We start from the raw sequence: 20,629 nt of genomic DNA, 5'->3' as shown, positions 1-20,629 counted from the left end.
CACCTACATTGAACACCTTCAAGAGTAAATTGGATGCTTATCTTGCTGGGATCCTATAACCCCAGCTGACTTCCTGCCCTTTGGGCAGGGGGCTGAACTTGATGATCTCGCGAGGTCCCTTCCAGCCCTAATGTCTATGAAATCTATGAAATCTATGAAATTGAACCAGTCTCTATACTATTTCCTGAAAGAGGAAATGGCTGGATTCTTGCTGCTCTGGATATGATATTAGGACATAAATGTAAAATACACCAATCTCCCCCTCCCTGGATGGCAGAAGTATGGAAGGCTGACTGAGGAAACATTCTGCTTTAAAGAGGAACATGAGAAGGGGAAAAAAGAAAATGAAATGCTTAGTGCTGCTCAAGTCTAGCTATCTTAAAGAATCAGTGATGTCATCACCAGGATAAGAAGCCCTAATCAGTAGGGCTGTGAGAAACAGCAAAGTTCTGTTCCGACTTGTGTTTCAACAGAACAGCATATTGTTTCAAACTTTGTTTAGATTCAAAACTGCTGTGCTGTTTCAACACTGTTTCAATGTTTCATCCACAGGCTATAATGGGGAAGCTCAAAACAGCCTCTAACTTTGTAATATCTGGCCTGATTTGGATGAAACTTGCAGGAATGATAGCCCCTGCTGAAGCCACAAAGCCTGCCATGTTTCAAGGAGATAGGTGCAGGGGTTTTGGGGAAACTACACCTCAAGCTGCGGACAAGCAAAACTTGTGACCTGGGTGACACTGTGCGCGTTAAGGCGCAGCAGGGTGAAAGCTGCATGCTAACCCCTGCTGAGGCCACGAAGCCTGCCACCTGTCAAGTATATAGGTACAGGGGCTTCTAGGTTCTGGGGGCCTACCTCTGGCTGCTGACAGGCAAACTGGAACACACCAGTCAGTAACTAGCAACAAGGCAGAAAGCAGGACAGTACAAACAATGTTGCCTTTTATGCAGCTTTTCCATCCCTCCCCCAGAGTACTGGGATTGGAAGAGACTTCAGGGAAGGATGACAGTCGCTGGCCAGCTACACAGTCAATAATGGGAGCGCTCTTCCCCCCCGCCTTTCCCCCTTCCTCTCACTTTAGTTTCTGTTTCCTTGAAGACAAGCCCAGCTTGAGCTTCAAAACTCAAAACATTTCGAAAATGTCAAAACATTTCAACTTGTTTCATTTCGTTTCAAGGTTGTTTCAAAGCTCTCTGTTTCGATTTTGCTGTTTCGAGCTCAAAACAAATTGAAACAGTGTCAAAATGAAACTGCCAGCGAAAATTCGCACAGCACTACTAATCAGGGACTAGGAACCCATCAGGCAAAGCACTGTGCAAAATACAAAAAGAGCCTCTCTGCCCCGAAGAGCTTGTGGGTATTTATATGCTCTGAAGTGAAACTAATCCTACTCCCAAACTGAAGAATGAGAAGTGAATGGAGAGCAGAGAGGAGGATATAATGGTCTTCAGATCTCCAAGTGGGAGGAACTAGAACACCATTCTCTCTCCTCTGGAAGGATGGTTTCTCATGTGAGTATAACTCAAATTATTTTTATTATAAAATTCTTATTTTTTTGGTAAGAATTCACCTTTCACCTGGGTATCGTCCTTGGACTTGTATTCTGTGCTTTTAATGGCCAGCTCCACGCCATAACCCGAGAGGTAGACTTTTTCTTTACTTGGATTCTGTAAAACGAGATAAAAGCATAATCAACTCGTGTATCTTGGTACAGATGTACAGTCCATTCAAACTAGCTTTGTACTGGCATATATCAAAGTAACTTGAGTCAAAGTGTCCATGTTTGTTATTTTACAATTCAAACACAATTAGCAGATTGCAAAAACATGAGAATAGCATTGAAAAGACTGATTCTATAGTACTGTAAAGCAATTATTTCTTAATATAGTCCAGTTAGGCTCTTAACTCAGGTTGCTGAAAAAGGGGATACTGATAGATCAAATATGAGAATGAAATATTACAGAAATCGTCCAATCAATTAACATTTCCAGCTAAAAAACCTGTATTAAATATATATTAATTTGACTTGGCTTTGGGCGATACCTCTGATCACTTGATGCAAGTGTGTGTGTGTGTGCACGCTCACACACACGTGCCCACACTCTATATTGTATATAAATGTATGTGCGTGTATAAACCAAGTGACATTGATCATGATTCTCTGTATAAAATACTTAATTATGGAAGTAAATTATTTTGCATACAACAGTTACAATTCCAGGCAGTTTTGTGAATTAGAAGACAAAAAGCAAGACAACAATATTATTCTTTTTGCTGTATTTCCTGGAAGTACCAACATGACCAAAATTAAGCTAACACTTTTTATGACACAGAAAGGTTGGCTTTCAGTCCAAGTGATACACTTTAAGCTTTTTTCAATATACAGTCACATTATAAGGAAGAACAAGTAAATAGATCAAAACTCCTTCCAGGCACCAAAATGAAGAGTGAAACACTCATTCTGCAGTTCTCCTATTTATGCTCCAGTACTGAAAGTGCAGTTTGGGCACAGCAGAAGATATCAAGGGTCAGATAATGCTAAGGCTGGTAAACCGCTCAGCAATAGGATCTAATTCTGGTCCTATGCAGAAGGAATGATCTACCCCCTTGAAAACACTACCCCCTTCTTCCACCCAGTCACATGACAAGTGTTTTGTATTTTAACAGGTATTTAAATACAGGATAAGAAAAGAAACTCTCTCGTAGTAATTTAAGTGATATAAGCAATTTTAATCATTTAATTATACAGATTGAGGTCAAAGTGTAGAAATCCTATTTCAATACCAAATTTAACATACAAAAAGTTGTTATGACAAATTTTGAAAACATGCACCAAAAGTCAGCATTTAATGTACACACTCGGGTCTCTCTAAAGTTAGTCAGGTCAATTTAGGTAGGTCCAATTTTACACACCGGTTTTTTTTAAATCTTAGCCAGGGGTTATTTCTATGCCAAAGATAATAGTTCAAAACAGCAGCAATACTTACAGCAACATAGTGTCTGAGGACATAAGTGATTTCTCCTGCCTTTGTTTTTGATACAAGCCAGTTGTGGAATCTGGAAAACTCCTCAGATCCTATCTCAGCATACAGTATGACAGTAGGACTCTCATAGTTTGATACTAGGTACTTGTGATCACCTTTGAACAAAAAAGGCTTCGGCCTAGGAACAAATATTGAGAATTATGAAGCTGTACTTCCTCTTTCAGGTAGAAGATGTATCAAAACAAAAATCTCTTTTCACTTTGTGTAGCTGTTAGGCTAACTTCTGCAGTTTCAAATGTCTACTCATTATGCTTGTCAGCACTTGGTTCACAAGGGCAAAACTTGGTAAAAATGAAACTGAGGTTTCCAGCTCTAAAACTACAAAACAGCATCTAATCATGATTCTTGTTTAAATGAGTGACCACTTGCCTAATGTTTTAAATGAACTCTCCTTTTTAGGGAGGTACATGTCTGAGCTAAAAAATAAAGAACCATATTTTCTTGCATGCCACACATCCCCAAAGAGACACACCTTGCTTTTTGAAAATGGAATGAAGAAAAAAAGATCTTTCCTTGAAAATACCAGTAAGGGTAATATTTTTGCAAGGAAAACAAAGACAGTTGTGGAGGGGAGTAGGCAGGCCTATGGCTGTTTTGTTAAACCCCTAGCTGCAGAATACAGTGCATACCCAGCTCAAGATGTGGGGCTGGGCAGTTTAGCTCCAGAAAGATCAGGCCCTTGGCTGAAGCTACTGGTTAAACCAAACTGCCTGGCCCTACTTCTCAGCTGACCTGGCCACATGGGCAGCTACTGCTGGCGGCCCATGTGGCTCAAACTGGGGCTGAGCAGTTCAGCTTCCACAGGATCAGGCCCTCTGCTCCCTGAATTTCCTCACTGAAGACACACACCACGATTTCCAGCAACTCCTTTTAGGGGGGAAAGGAGCAAATCATATGCAAGGAAAGGTGGCAATATCACATCATTGAATGGACAACGCTAATTTTGGATAGGCTTTATACAGCTTTTAAAATCTTACCGCTACTATAATTTAAGATTTAAAATATTCCCAAACAGGATTTGCCACTAGAAAACAACAGCAGAACAAGGCATGAAAATCGTGAACTAGGAATTAACCCTTGCTTACAAAAATAAAGCTACAAAAAATGACCAAGGGCAATCTTAATTTGATACGGTGTGACATTTTGTAAAGCCTGTCCTTTTGTTACTAATTTTTACTATCAATTTAAACTTTATTCTTTCCTTGCTACAACAGATTAATTATAAGCAGGGATCCTGGTTTTCTCCACTTAAAAAAAAACCCCCCAGTTCTCAGATTTAAAAAAGTACCCCCAAATCCGCATTTTTTCATGATTAAAATTAAACATATATCTACAATGTAGATTTGGAGTTACTTTTTTAAATCTGAAAATGGAGATTTTTTTTTTTAACAGAGAAAACCAGGATTCCTGCTAACCTACATTGTATATACTTTTTGGATTTAAAAAAGTAATCCAAGATCCAAATTTTTCGTGATTAAAATAAAGTGCCCTGATATCTATCTATCTATCGAGAGATAACGAGATATTGAGGCACTTCATTTTAATTACGGAAAAATGTTGATTTTGGATTATTTTTTTAAATCAGAAAATTGGGGATTTTTTTTTTTAACGGAGAAAACCAGAATCCTTGGTTATGAGGCAAAATAAAGTTTAAGATTTCCTATTGCACATCTGACAACTGTGTGCCATTTGCAAATATGTTAAAAGGAAGTAAAGGCTCAAATATTCATCAGCATCTGCTCTTACATTATGTTACTGTGGGCCTGAAAACACACACCAGTTGTATTATAAATCACTAAAATATGTCATACAAGTGTTCTGTGTCTCTAAATGTACTGTCCTAAGCAAACAATTTGATAGTGTTGGTTCTTATATACAGTGTAAATAACTATGTAAAAAAAGTAGTGCAACTTATATTTTATATTTAAAGGATTAGCATCATACTACATTGACACACCAATATACAGGAATATAGATACTGCAGACAGATTCCAACAGAAACCAACATCATTTGATACAGACATAAACCCTCTAAACAGACAGTACAATAGGGACTACCCATTGGGAATTTTTCACCAGAAGCATAAAGTTATTATCTAAAATAGCATCTCATATTTTTGTAATGTTGCCAGCAGCCTGCCCCACAATTAAACCATGTTAGGAGCACTGCACAGCACAACCACGTTGCTCTTAGTTGGTGTTTATAATCAGATAAAGAATTCTCTGGTGTTTCCTACATCTCGGTTCTGCCCCTTCAGTCTTGGGATACTATTTTTTTTCTTCATTATTCTAACTCTGGATGCTGTGATTAGTTATTAGTTTTTCTAAATTCTCTAAAAACTTGTATCCCAGTACGATACAATACTTGAATCCCAAACTTGCAATAGCAAGTTCCAAAAGTTCAAAATATATTTTGCAGATAAAAATCTTACTAGATTTAAGTTTTCCTTTGTCTCTATTAATTTTGTTAAGTGTAAATGAACAATCTGACTGCTGTTTTCTAGATAGTGTTGGGGTGATGTTATAGCCATGATATAGTCCAGGAAAAATGCATGGTAAAGATTTTTGTGGCTGATCTCTTTCATTGATTTCATTGATCTCATTCATTCTTACTATACATCTGTATAGTAGTGCTGTGTGACGCTTCAGTAGCCAATTCAATTCAGAGGAGATCTGGCAGCTGAATCTCCGAATCTGAATCTAATCAGGAGACCCATTAATTTATCCAAATTGAATCAGAAGGCTCCAAATCAATTTGGAGAAATTCAGAGATTTGGCCACAGACTGTATAAGCAGTCACTAGGCAGTGCCAGTGGGAGCAGCTGGGGGAGCAGCCAGACAAGCCCCAGCTTGAGCCAGCAGTCCCAAGGGAAGCCACGGTTTGTCTGGCTGCTCCCCTGCCGGTGTGAGGCAGGTAGTGCTGGCAGCCCCAGGAGAAGCCACGGGAGCTGGGGGGGCACAATGATCAGGGAGCTGGGGGAATGAACAGGGGCTTCCCCAAGTTCCCAGCTCAATTTTCCCCAGCTCCCAACCATTCCTCCAGCTGCCCCCGTAGCTCGTCTGGCTGCCCCCCCAGCTGCCAGGGCAAGGCATGCAGTACTGGCAGCCCTGGGAGAAGCTGCAGGGGCTGGGGGAATGATTGGGAGCAGAGGAATCAAACCAGGAGCTGGGAGAAGCCCCTATTTGTTCCCCCAGCCCCTGATTATTCCCCCCCAGTTTCCGGTTCAATCCCTCAGCACCCCGATCATTCCCCCCAACCCCTATGGCTTCTCCCAGGGCTGCCAGCACTGCCAGCCTCGCCCCAGTGGGGGGGGCAGCCAGAGGAGCTGTGGCTTCTCCTGGGGCTGCCGAATCAAGCTTGGGCTTGTCTGGCTGCTCCCACAGGCAATGCCTGCCTGTACAGTCTATGGCCAAATAATATTTGGCGCTGAATATCTTCGGATTCAGTTTTGGACTACTCGAATCGGGACAGTGATTCGAATAGCCAAATCCACAGCAAATACTTTCTGCTTTGCATGGGCCTACTGTATAGTTGAGAGGAATATTAGTGAACTTTTGGGTACCACTGTAAAAACAGTACAGTGGTACACAAGTCCCCTATATCTCCTCAAGTTTATACAGTTGGGTCTGACAAGATCTCAGCCACAAAAATCTTTGCTCATTTCTGGGTCATTCATTAGCTTCTATCATCTCAGAAATTTAGCTACTCTTTATTAAACAATCCGGATCTTTTTAACCTCTCTGCCTATTGTAGTTTATTTACATGTCTGAGAATTACTGTTACCTTTCTGCTGACCCTCTCCATTTCTGTTAAGATGTGTTAAGACATCCCTGCAGTGTAATACATTTGAGGAGACAGGATAAAATATAAATTCTGGTTATACAGCAGAAAAGTTGCAGATAGGTATTTAAAGAAAGGGAAATATAGATTGGAATCAAAGAGTATACAAAGTAGGAATGCATTAAAGTTTCTATACCTCAAGCTTAGGAACGTTACAGATTTGGTTCATTCTAATAATTCAAATAAAGGGGTACCTCTTTGAAGCTGTCTGTAAAAGGTTTTCAAGACTGTTAAATTCACAAGTCTTCTCCCCATGCACAGCAAAAAATGAGCTACAACCCTCTGGTGGAGGTTCATCTGCTGCAATCTGAAATAAAATATACCTCTGTTATAATGCAGTTTTTTAAATTATGTAATTATGTATCATTTAGTTATTTCTATTATATTTTACTCTTTTAACAAACCGAAACTGATAGCAATGCGATTTGGGGATGGCAATAATAATATTCCCAAACCAGGATTCATTTCACTGTAATTTTTTTTATTATTATTAACCATCTGAAAAATAAATAAATGCAAAAGTAATTGGCAAATAATTTAGGACTGCTTACATTCCAATAGTACTGTATTTAAAGTAAAAATATTTTTTATCCCATTTAAAAAAAAATGCTTCTCTTTTTATTGTAATATTGATAAAGAATGCTGCATGTACAAACACTTTATGATTAAACTCCACACAGTCACCCTCTAAATGTGGGCATATAGTCATAACACTCTACCTCGGAAGAAAATCTTGTAAAAATAGAGCACAATTTTACCAGAACTAAGATACAGAACAGATCATAAACTATAACAAACTATAAAATGCACCATTCAAAAAAATTAAAATACAATTTATTTCCATCTAAGAAGGCTGGTAGGTGAAGTTACATGTCCCTGGACTATTACATACAATTTCAAAATAGTACAGCTAAGGAAGTAGCATGTTTGACAAATACTATGTAAGTTAAAGTTGACCATTTCTCAACAACAATAATTTTGATTCAAATACCATTTAAGTTTGCTAAGTGACTGCTACCTCTTTATCTACTCCATCATTTACAAACCCAAATATATCTTTTACAGAAGTTAGCCTTTAGATACCACAATGAAAATAACCAAAAAAATTCTGCAAGTCAAATGTAATAAAGCTAGTTGTTTTATGAACATTATAGAGACTTTTCAATGTGAAGGTTCTTCAAGCAATGTTTCTGGGTCTTCCAAACCCTACTGGTATGTTCAGCAGAACAGATTTTACAACACAGTTTTTAAAAACAGATGAAGCAGCAGGAAATGTTTTAATCCTTCTGAACAAATCTGAAAGCTAGAAAAGTTAAACCTTTAGTCTTCGTAGGTTTCCATAGGTGCAACCTTCCCAACACAATGTTTAAAGACAAGTAGCTTAATTAGCTTTATACCTCAAAAGAAATTTTAATTTTCAATGCCAGTGAGGGTTTGATTAGAATTCAGAACACAGGCATTTACTACATTGAAAACAAGTGTTAAAATACCTTGTTCTTTTTTTATGGTCTAAGCCACAAATTTTAAATGTGGAGGTTTTTTCACAGAATAACTCCATACACATCAACAGCTGCAAGAGATACTATAATTATATACAGCAGGTATCTTTAAAGCCTATAATTCTGCAATCTGCTCTACACAGCAGAGCTCAAAGTGGGATCTGATTGCATGGAACAGCTTTCAGGTCCAAGGTCTTTTGCAACCTCATAAAAAATGCCAGAGTATTAACTTCCATCCTGGATCCTATGGAAGATTCTAAAAGCCATGGAATGATTTCCATTGGTCCATACAAACCTGTTGAAAAGCTTGGACGGTAGCAGAATAAGAACGCAAAGACAAGGAAAACTTCAGTAAGTTCTTCTGCAGGGGTGACAGATTCTGGCTGGCTATTTTCAGCATTGCATGATAGGAAGAATAATTATTACCTGTGAAGCCAGAGCACAAGTCATTAGCTTTCCATGCTATACTCTTACAATTAAAAGCCACACTCATACAGTTGTAATTTCCACTAAATGGACCATTAATATAGCTAATTTGTAAACCTAAAGCCTTGTCCCCTCCATTTTTGTTCAAGCTCAATGCTAGAATTGGATCTACATTAATTTCAGTGAACACTGTCAGCATACAAGGACTTGTATGAATGCAACTGTATCCTGTCCCCAAGTGTGAGGATTTGCACTTAAAAGGCTCCCATGTACTTACCATTTATAAAATGGGAACTGCATTCTCAAAAAACACAGAGGGAGGGAAAGAAACCATTTACAATGTTTTTATATTTGATGGTATGATACAAGCCAACAAAGGAAAAGCACAGTTCTGGATTGTATGCTGGTTTGTATCGATTATACAATTAAGTACTCTTTTCAAATTGTGATCTGACAGGTATTCAAACAGAATTCTCTTCCAATTTTGTTATTGCAGCCACAATAAAACAAGAGATTTTGCTTATTTATTGTTCATGGTGATTAACCTTAAGCAAAAACAAAGTTACAAAGTTTACCTCCATGACTTGATGATCTAATATCTTGACTAGCTTCAACAAAACTCCAGAATTTCTCTTGACTTTCTTCTGATAAAAATTCACTGATGAGAAAGGTGGGGGGGGAAAGGAGGAAAGAACACCTTTAGGAGATAGATAATTTTATTACATTTTCCCTCAAATTAAAATACTAAAAATTTTACCAAGCTCATCCAAGTACATAATCCCTTTGATACAGCTACCAATATCAGCAAACCTAGCTTAATTACCAGAAAAGAAGCTGAACCAAAAACAGTTTTAGGTCAGGACAAATGTCTGTTAAAAGATCACAGAGGTAAAGCTTAAAGGCACTTACTATTAACCCTTCCAATCTATGAACACTGCAAGCACAGATGTATGTATGTATATATTTTCTTCTGTCTCTCATTGCTAGCTAAGAAATATATTTATGGGAAAGACATTTATGCAGTGAATTACAGCACCATTATGTGAATGCTTAATGTTAAACAGTTAGATACTGTCCCTTTTAAAATAATTTTTGAGAGAAAAGGGCATGGTTTGCACATAAATTTATGTATTATTTTACAAGGTTGTGGCATCACAAAGTGTGAGAACCTCTGTTCTAAGGTAAGAAAAAGTAGTTAATAATTGGCCTTCAGAAAACTTTTTGGTTGGTGTACTCCCGGCAGCCAGTCGAGAAGCAAGGGGTCCCCCAGCGGCTGCTCGATAAGTGGAGGGTGTTGGAGGGGGTAAAGCCGAAGTCCCAGCAGCAGCGGAAGTGGCATGGAGTGCTAGATGGTGGTGGCAGCCCCACTGAGGAGAGACGAGAAATTTGCAACTCCCTCTTAAGTTACCTGCGATCCCTAGTTTGAGAACTCTGCCCTAGAACAAGCAAATATGGAAGCTAATTTTCCTCCCACACCAGACTCCTGGATCTATACCCCTCCCTATGTTACTTTGGATTATTTTCAGAGATAAATAGCTCCACTGCAGCACCTTTTGCCCATTTTCACAAGCAGTAGTAGACTCAAACTGACTGGACTCTGTTTATTTTAAGGTCCGCTTGTAGCTGGGTTCTTAGTGGCAGCAAGAGTCACAGAAGATTGGCCAGTTGTCACTTTACTGTACTTTGGCCCAGTTATGGGCAGGACATGGGGGACTTGATTTATTGTCTGAATATTTCCAGTGAGTTCTACATCAGAGAGGAAATAGCGTTCAGAAAATCTGGTCATGACAAAGGGTTACGTTTATTTTTCTCCAAATTAAAGCTCATCTTCCAAACAAATAGGATTTCCTGAGCAAGCGCTTTCTTCTCTGCATGGACCAAAAGTGAGCCAATCATTAAGATACAAATACTGCTCAGAGACTCAAAAGAAGTTTTTGAAGACTCTCTGTCATTTGCTGGTTGCACAGATTCAGTTTGCTGAAAAGTCCAATATAGGCAACCTATAGCGCTCCTATGGAATCAGAGAATGTGACAAGCATCATCTCAAAGATGATGGTTGCTGGTGTGCTGGGTTTTGTAGCTTCTAAAAATAACTGCATTCTACATGCATAGGCCTTAATGTGCCATCTTTAGTCATTCTCCTCCCATTATAGCTCTCAATATAGCTGAACTTTGAATACTTGTACTAGCCGCTTACAAGTACATAAATACAGTACAGTATACTCTAAACCAGAACTTGGACCTATTGGAAACATTTAAGCCTTATCTACGCTAGAATTTCCAGTGACGCCATGAGGCTAAATCTGGTAGTTAAAATGACAGGTATGACCAGAACTTTGTATACTAGGGTTACATCAGACATTAACTATAGTTCAAGCTAATCAGAGAAAACATCAGAAGAGATATTTTGGAAAACTTCCTATTCTAAAAAGAACTCTTCTGATGCATATAGGGGACAGCTGTCTTAAGCAGATGCATTTCTTCAGTGGTAAACTATCTTTTCTGATTTCTTATGCTTAAAAAATGTCTCAATTAATCAATGACAAGAGAATCCATTTTTCATTTAGCAACCCCAAGAGCAAATGATTGAATGGAATACATAAAAAGATGGTACACATGAAAACAGAGCCAGCAGGGCCTGGGAAGTGTCCACGAAAATACTGACGAGCATGAAAAATAAACTACTGTACCTTTTACAACTGAAAAACAACATTTATCTAATTGCTGCCTTAGCTTTATGGGAACAGATATCTCCACATCCCCATACTGCATTTTTTTAATAGGAATTGTTTGAACAAGACAAAAGGTTTATTTTAATGTGAATCGCATTATAGCTCATATCTGCACAGATTTGTGTTTAAAGTGTTATTTGCCTTGATGATTATTAATAACGTAAGAAAAGCAGAGGTGGTTTGGGGATAATAGCTAATGAGTCTGGGTTTAGAATTTAACTTTCCTGATAATGTTTATGTAAAACTCAAATTTTAGTGTCTACAATAAATTCTCATTCTTTATCAGGAATCTAATTTCAGACACCTATTAAAAAAACAACCTTGGCTTAAATCCCAGGAAAAGCAACTTGACAAGGGAGATTTATTCAGCTGTGGAGGAAACTAACAGGACTACAATTCTGATGATTCTGTTAAATCTTACTGTGAAATAATGAAGGGTCTATTGTGACTAACCTCCATCCACAGACTTCAAAGGTACAGTATTTTTCATGCACTTTTCCCTTTCCCTCCACTGAATGGTTTGTTTAGTTTTTAGAGGTTTTAGTCTCAGCTGGATATGCACTCAGATAAGAACATAATGTACCTTCTTTCCATGTGTTTTCTATACCGATTCTTGTTTTAGTAAAAAGTAGGGGTGCACTGATAAAACATTTTTTGGCCAATACTGATGCCCAGTTATTAACCCACAATGTCGACCGATACCAATCCAATAGCCTATGTGCAGCCCAGCAGTTTGGAGAGCAGCATCTGGCTGGTAAGTCTATAGTGGGGAAGGTGCATGGGGGAGGGGGGAGGGCAGATTGAGGTCCCCCTAGCGAGGGAGGGAATGGGGCTGGGGCAGGCACTACCTAGCCAGAGCGGGCCAGGGCATGGGACGGAGTCATGGACAGCTTGTCTGGGGAAGGAGGGGCAGAGGATGGGAAGGGGGGTGGCTCCTCGCCACTCTGCGCACTCCCAGGGCAGACATGGGGTGTGTGTACCCCCCGGATTTGTGCATGGGGCAAGGGCAGGCTGTCCACTGTGGGCTCCAGGCTGGGGGCTACACCAGCATCTTCCTGATGGAGGGGCTTGGCCAGGGCTGTGCTGGGGGGTGGCAGCTATGGAGAACTTTGGGGTGGCTATAGCCCACCCTGTACCCACCCCTCCCAGCACCACCACCTATCTGAGCACGGACCTGGCCCAGCCTCCCTGCTGGGAAGAAGCCAGCGCAGCCCCTGGCCCCAAGCCTGCAATGGGCAGCCCACCCTTGCCCCACGTACAAGTCCAGGGGGCACATACACCTCATGTCTGCCCTGGAGGTGCACGCAGTGGTGAGAAGCCACCCCCCTTCCCTGAACAAGCTGTCTGCAACTCTGGTCCCACACCCCACACCGCTCCAGCTGGTCAGTGCCTACCCCAGCCCCATTCCCTCTCACACCCTCTCCCTCCCCCTTTGGACAGTGAACAAGCTACAGCAAGGAAGTGTGTGTTTGCAAGGAAGCAAAAGTCTTTGAGATCAGGTAAAAGTCCAGCATTCCCCCACATACTGCACATGGCTTCTCCTGTCAATCATGGAGTCTCCCTACTGCCAGTTTTCTTCTTCCTTGATTGCTTTCACTATCTAACAGAATCCTTCTGCTCTAGGCAGCCTCCTTTGTTTCCACAAGTCTTTCATAAATCATCCCTATATGCATGCAGTGTGTGGCACTGGTCTGAGACCTAGGGGCCAGATCTGATCTGTGGGCCCCATGCTTGACACTTCTGCTCCAGATATAATAAAATCCTCTCTCTAGGTCAAGTTACTAAAACTGAAGTCCTGGAAACTTAACTTTATGCCATTAATTTTAGGCACTTCCTTAACACCTGTGCAGCAGAGACAAGAAAGCAAAATATATGCCACACTATATGGGAAGCACATATAGTCCAAGGAAATTTTCTTACAGAATCCACAATAATCTGACAAGCCTCTGGGGGCATGCCTACATTGCATCCCCAGCATGTCATAGGCTGGGATGCTACTGATCATCTCCTGTCAACTAACTCCAAACCCAGAAATACACCACTGAAGCCACCTAAGGGCTGTCCTCAGTACTGCTGTTACACACACACACCAGATAAGAGGCCTTGAGGACAATCACAGAGGAATATTCCCAGATCAATATCACTGGCACATTTCTAGGCTTGCTGCTTGCAGTCAGGATGGGGCATACTCAGGGACATCCCTCCCAGGATATCCCAGGTCTGTGACACAGACATACTGTACAATTACTGCTATAAATAAGCCTAGGAAGAGTGACATTGCTCCCTGATGTTCAGATGGGATGGTATTCGGCATGGGCAGCTATGCTAAATGTTATGGGGGGTAATAGAGGAGGTCAGAGGTGATGGCAAGCAGGCAGCACAGCAGGAAGTAGCAGGAAACAGTGCAGAGCTAGTGCATCCGATGGAGAAATAGTGAGAGAAAGTGGGTTCTTTAGAAGAAGGATGCAAAACATCTATGTACCCAGCCTCTAATCTGGCACAAGATTAAGAACATCCCTGTGCAAAGACAATACTGAAACACAGTAAGGCCAAACAGGAACACAACATGCGAGTGCTTACATGCAGTTGACAGAAGTAGGCTGATATGCACCACTTACTCTCCTTGAGGCATTTACTGTATTTTCTCTGTGATCACACAATCTAGTACTTTTAACCTTCGGATTTCTAAATGAAAACTTCATTTACTTGAAGCGCACTTACCTAGCTTCAAGTAACAGAGGAGTTGAGAACCACTTTGTAGTCAGAGATGTTGTCACAGCTTTAGAATCTGCTTTAACTAGAGAAGAGCTGAACCAAATTCCAAGGACCGCAATAAAAATTCCCATTTTATAGAAAATTCCTAAAAGCAAAGAAAAAGTGTATCAGAAACAGCCATTTCATGTCTCATTTTATAAACACTGAAACCTACCCTTACCAAAAAATATAACAGCACCAACTGGAATTCAATCGCCTGCATCCACAAGTCAGAATAAATCCTATGAATATTAAAAAAGAGACATTTATAAAGATTCGACTCCCTACCTGCAGTCAAGCCTAAACCATTTCTAGTTTCATGCTCTAAGGTTTACTGAAAAATGGTCATGTTCAGATACCTGACTGTTAGATATGGAATTGTAATAGTCCCAAGTCCTGTCCCCCCACTTCTCCCCCTGACTATCACTATAGAGATACATTGCTGATGTCCTGACCAAAGTCAGATACTAAGGTGATAGGAGCCAAAGTCTAACAGACAGCTTTGCAGGTTAGATTCAGAAAACTAACAAAACTTTCAAGGAGGCAAAACCCCACAATTCTCTCTAGAGGTTGAATTAGGAAGGCCCAATGGTCAAGTGGAGTGGGGCTATAACTGAAGAGATTTCCATAGGCTAGGAGGTCCATACCTTGGAATTAATGTCATTTCACTACTAGCCTCTACATAGGGGTTGGAAAGGTCTGGCCCACAGGTTGGATTGCGCCAGCAGCAAACTCCATTTCCTAGCAGCCCCTGCCCACTGCTCTGTGGCTGGTTTCCATGGAGACCCCAGCAGTAGCAGGGCTGTGACAGGACAGGGTCAGGGTTTCCATGAAGACCGGCCCCAGCAGCACTGCCAGGGACCAGAGCAGGGCAGGGCTGGGTAGGGAGCTGCTCTGGGGCCAGGATCTTGTGGCAGTGACAGTGGTCCAGAGTTGAGCAGAACTGTGATCTGCTGCAGGAGGAAGGGTTGTGGGGCAGAAGCCTGGGGACCACAACTTAAGCTGTTATGGGCCACAAACTGGACAGTTCTAGTTCAGTGACTAGGCTTTGGTACTCTTACCACTTTGCCCTGAGTTCAATTCCTGGTCAAGGAAACCAGCCTGTCTTGTTCTTCAATAGTTCCAATTTCTTGCCCTCATTACAAGCTTTTACATAGTACCACCTGCACACCTCTTACATCTTGGCTCTCATTCCTCCTACTACGCACTCAGTGTGCGTATACATATGTAATATTTGCATATGTATACATATATATATATACATATGCACATTATACACATATGAGTGTGTGCATATCTATTTTAAATTAAAGTGCATGTCTGGACTCATCACACACTGCCAACCCATTAGGATCTCTGCAACTTGTTTATGCTGCTCTCTATGCTGGGAAAGGTTTTCCTTCACCAAGCCAAACAAATTCATGCCACTCAAGATTTACTTAGTTTCTGCTAACATTCTACTAACAACTGTCCACCACTGCTCTTGCCTCATCTCATGGCCATGTAACTGAATTAAAAATATGATCATTTTGCTTTACGTAACACCTGGCAAGAAGCCCAGCTAGCAATTGTAGCACTTTGTTTGCACTGTGGTAGAAGGAAGCACAATTAACATTTCTTGACTAAGTCCCTGAAAGAATTCCACAAATTGAGGATGCACAGAGCTTCCCAGGATTAGGCACTTTTGTTCCTACCATCTATATATAATTTCAGAGACCAGTTAAAACAAAGAATACATGATTCTCTGTTGTACATATAAAGATCCTGCGCTATGCTTAACTCATGCTCCCATGAAAGATGGAGCAAAACCCTTGTAGTACAGATATGTAATAGAGAAAGTAACTTGTCTGCTACTGAGAAACACGTTGGAACTGCAGACAACAGTCTGTTATGGATCACTGAGCAACACAGCAGTAACTCCTTGTTATGAAGATGCACCCTTCAGGCCTGTGCCTGGGATGTCTTAAGACTATGCTTGGGCTATTCTGGTTAGCTGATAGCAAAGTTTCAAGGATGACAACCAAGCAGGTCAGAGTGGCCTGAGAGGGAAGAAGGAATTGAGCTCTCTAGTAGCTCTCCAACTTCTCCAGGGCAGAGGGGAATGCAGCATGAATGGGCTGGTTGTACTCAGTGCAAGATGACTTTACGCATTGTGACCTCCCTTGAGTTAAGGGAAAGTAGGTGTTTTAGTTTTGTTTCACAAAATAACTTTCTCTGATTTGGAAAAAGCATCAAGTCAGAAACTCCATAGGCAGGACTGAAGTGCTGTTATTTGCAAAGTGTTTTAAGAATCCCTGAAAATGGAATGTAATATGTACTTGTCAAATATTAATGGTAACCGTTATTTATTTTGAATTGTGCCACTCTTCCTAACAAGCGCTGGGGGGGGGGTGCTTACAATAAGGCAACAAAATAACTTGCAACAAAAGGAGCACTACATTAAGCAGAATCTTTCAAGGGAAGGTCTCTGCGTGCAAAGTCCATATTTTAAAGTGGATATGGGCAGCACGCCAGCATGTGGTAAGCCAGCTGATCACACACCCTTGGTCTATAGCCTATATGAGCCACATCCACCTGCCATCTGATACACCACAGGCAGTTGTTGCTGTTATGATCTGCTACTGCAGTCTGCAAGAGGCACCACATAAAAAAAAAGGAGAAACTGCCATTTTTCACACTGGCATCATTGAACTATTGACAGTGACTTCCTCTGTAAGTTATACCTTCACAGGGCTGCTGGAAAAAGCAAGGTTGGAGTGACAATTACTACTTTGCCTTCAGCTATAAGAGTCTAGAAAATAATTGGAGGCTTCCACTCTGTACTAGATCCTTCATAAGGAACTCACATTAAGACTTGAAAAAAGGATCTCCACATATTTACCTCAAACACTGCACTTGTTCTTAAGGCAGTGGGGAGAGCACATAGAATTACAATAATGCATTAAACTGCACTTGAGCCCAAGTTCCTGGACATAAAGGGGAAGGAAACCATTACATCAAAAATGATACCAGTGGCCTAGTACTTTACATCTGTCTTCAAGCACTGCTGGAAGATGGGGATCCCATCTCCATTTTACAGAACCTGAATCTGAAGCAAGAAGATAAAGGGATGTGCCTGAAGTTATACAGCAACATGCCTGACACTGCAGTGCTTTAAACCCCTTTGTTCCCAATCCTAGTCCAAGGCCCACATGATTATTCCCACAGGAAATTATCTTTCAAAATACCAGTGCAGCACAGTGTCATGGCTGGAAGGTGGCTCAGCATCAGAGCAGGTCAGATACAGAGGCTGTGGGATCTCTGCAAAGCACCAGCTGGACAAACATTTGGAGGGAGCAGTTGGGACGCAGACGGCTCTGCCTGGAGCAGGCCTATTTGACACATATGGGGAACATGGACCTTAGGCTCACAGTGCAACAGTGAGCCCCCTTCTTCATAGGGGGAGCTACTGGATACATGCCAACTGAATTTGTGGGACAAACAAGAGAAAACAGGGACAGGAGTGAAAGGTTCAAAGTGAGCCCAGCGAGGGAGGACAGAGAGCAGACAGTGCTTGCTGGCCCTCAGATAACTTCAAGCCACCAGTGGACACTGCTCCGTGAAACTGCTGGAAAATGAGAGCAGACAAGGAACAGGAGAGCAGTCCCCGGGCCCTCCTGGACAGAGCCTCCTTCCCGGATCGATACGTTGGCAGTCTGACCAAGGCCAGCAGGTCTCGAGGCCGTGGCTCGGGTGGCTGACATCCCTCCGTAGCCTGTTTTCCCGTGACGGATTATTAAGGCGAAGGCCCCGAGGGCACGAGTGGAAGACAAGTCCCACTGACTTGCAAGGGGCGGCGGGGCCCCAGGGCCTACGGGCCCGGGGCCCCTTCGCAGAGCCCGCGGGCACAAGGCCAGGGCTGGCGCTGCCGCGGCTCACGCGGACTCGTCCCGAAGCAAACGAGCCTCCCCGCGCCCTCCGGCGGCCCCCTGCCCCGTCCCCACACATCGCACCTGCCGCGCAAACGCCCGGAGCCGCTGCGCCGCTTGCACCTGTGAGCGCCCGACACGCTCCCTTCCTGCTCCGCCTGCCGCTCCCCAACTTCCGGGCCGCGCGCTTCCGCTTCCGCCCCGCTGCCGGGCGGCCAGAGAGCACCCCTCTCTCCCAGCCGCCGCGGGCCAGACACACGGGGCGGCTAGAGCGCCACCCGGCCGCCATCTTGGGGAGGAGGCGAGTCGGGCCGGAGCTTGGAGGAGTCCGGCGAAGCCCCGTGCTGGGGGTGTAGCTGATGTCAGTGGCCCCTCGGCCCTGCCTGAGGACAGAGGCAATTCGATGAGCAGCCCCACAACTGTTCAGGGCTGCCGACATGTTACCGCAGGCGCTATCATACGATGGTTCCTACTGCCAGAGCCTAAATGTGACCTAAAAGTGGAAGTGGTGTTACACAACTGGGGGGAGTGGGGTGGAAAGAGCCAGATGGATTTTGGCTTCAGTTGTACAGCTCCTCCTTTCCTAGAGCTACAGGACATTCTGTGCCTAAAAATTTGTCTGACATCCTGACTATAATAGCCCAATAGAAGCACCTTGTAATGTTACAAGCCACAAGTCTGTGGGTATCATACATAGTAGAAGAGACTAATCATTTGTGGGTAGCACAAGGGAAAGGGTCATTTTAGGGTATGCAAAGGTCAGCATCACTTCACTGGAGGCAGAGATGGGGGCTGGCTGTGGATACCCACCTGCTAGGAAGGTTAGCACCACGCTCCCACACACAGCAGGGCAGTAAAGCCTTAGGCACAGTCCGTAGTGCATGCAGCAAGAATACAACTACATATTCCTGCTAGTGGTAAGGAGTAGTTGTAGAAGGACATTCTGCCTTTATGCCCCAACCATGACACCTAACGCTGCAGGGTTGGAGGCTACTTGATAAATGTTCTCTCTGACATAGCAAACATAACATCCTATGTTGGGGGGGGGGCCCACGTGGGAGTGAAACCTATTATAAAATAGTTTCCTTCTACCAAAAGCTGTTCAAATAAAATATATATTTTTAAATTGTGATTATCAACAGTATTTGGGACTTCCTCTCAGAAACATGCCATTTGTGGCCTTTGAAGACATCTTACCCCAAAATACTTAAGTGGGATAAGTCTGGTAGGAGGCTTAGATTTCCTTTGTATTCTCATGTCCTGCTGTTTGGGCTCAGTCCAGACTGACAGCATTTACTTTAAATATTCTGTACTGCAAATTCAAACTGAAACAGACAGACAGATAAAAGATTGGTACTCAGCCTGCAAAGAAAATAGGAGAGCAAGAATTGTTACATCAGCCTGCCAAACGCCAATGGCAAGGACAGTAGATGAGTAGCTTAGTTTGTAACCAGGAATGATTTGCAATATTTATCCCCTCACTCCAGGCCAGCTTGGCCATTTATCCTTAAATGCCACATACAAGTAAACACAGCCAAGAGAGTCATCTCCCTATTTTTATTCTTTGCATCACAGTGAAAGATTCTCGTCTTCAAGGCATCTTGCACAGTCACAGTTGAGCATTCATCTGTTTCTGGAAAGCGGGCAAGTGCCAAGCAGGATGGACAAACTGCTCGAGGTTGCGGTGTGTGGAGGGGCTACCTAGCAATAAAGTAAACAGTTTAGCAGGAACTCATCAATTACCTTAAATGACCTGCAAGTGTTGACTGTGCCCACTGGCCTGGCACTACAATGAAACAACCAACCAACAAAAGGTAGCCACGTAACCTGTTGCCTTCATCATCTACTGGCTCCTGCCTGGATTCAATTGCTAATTCACACCGGAGTGACTCCCCACGTGGCAAGTGCTAGATAACTCCAGACTATCAAATCGCCTGCGTGGCTGCAATATCTGGGAGCTTATCCGAGCCCGGGAGCAGATCGCCTGGATTCTCGTCAACCCCTCCGGGCGCCCGGGCTCCCTCTTTTACTGCAGAGAGAAACGGGACAACAGCGCGGGGAGCGGGAGCGGGAGCGGTCCCGGGACGCTCTTCTGGCAGAGGGGACAAGCGCGTCTCGACCCGAAACGCCTTGTGGACAAGAGACTTGGGCCCAGGCAGTCCCGGCTGCGACTGTGCTACATCGGTGCGGACCCGGGAGCCGCTGCCCCAGGTTGCGTCGGGAAGCCACCAGCCCCTGACACCGCGGCGGCGGCTAGCAAGGGACCTGGGGGACGGGAAATGGGGCGGGACCCCTACAACTGGCGGTGCTGGCCCCGCCCCAGCACCCGCCCTATGACTCCTCCCGCCACGCGGCTCAGCCAACCGCAGCACGAGCCCAGTCCCCTACCAATGCCCCACACTCGCGAGACCGCCTCCGCGAGAC

At 43.0% G+C, this 20,629-nt stretch overlaps 1 protein-coding gene across 2 annotated transcripts in view; it reads right to left on the bottom strand.

Annotated features, from left to right (window-relative positions):
• UGGT1 (UDP-glucose glycoprotein glucosyltransferase 1) overlaps positions 1-18,659 on the bottom strand; it is a 78,737-nt gene extending 60,078 nt beyond the window's left edge. The window contains exons 1-7 of one of the 2 annotated variants that reach the window (XM_019542922.1): positions 18,290-18,659; positions 14,265-14,403; positions 9,387-9,469; positions 8,681-8,811; positions 7,081-7,193; positions 2,989-3,163; positions 1,572-1,668 (exon numbers count right to left, since the gene is read on the bottom strand). In XM_019542922.1, coding sequence (XP_019398467.1) covers positions 1,572-1,668; positions 2,989-3,163; positions 7,081-7,193; positions 8,681-8,811; positions 9,387-9,469; positions 14,265-14,403; positions 18,290-18,644 — 1,093 coding nt within the window. In that variant the 5' untranslated portion in view covers positions 18,645-18,659. The remainder of the gene's footprint in view (positions 1-1,571; positions 1,669-2,988; positions 3,164-7,080; positions 7,194-8,680; positions 8,812-9,386; positions 9,470-14,264; positions 14,404-18,289) is intronic. The other variant, XM_019542924.1, reaches the window with a different exon arrangement.
• Between the last annotated feature and the right edge of the window lie 1,970 nt (positions 18,660-20,629).

Source organism: Crocodylus porosus, unplaced genomic scaffold (assembly GCF_001723895.1).
Source record: "Crocodylus porosus isolate Cpor-Errol unplaced genomic scaffold, CroPor_comp1, whole genome shotgun sequence".
In the NCBI taxonomy this organism is placed as follows: domain Eukaryota; kingdom Metazoa; phylum Chordata; order Crocodylia; family Crocodylidae; genus Crocodylus; species Crocodylus porosus.
The sequence above is the reverse complement of the archived record's forward strand: the minus strand, read 5'-3'. Positions and strand labels throughout refer to the sequence as shown.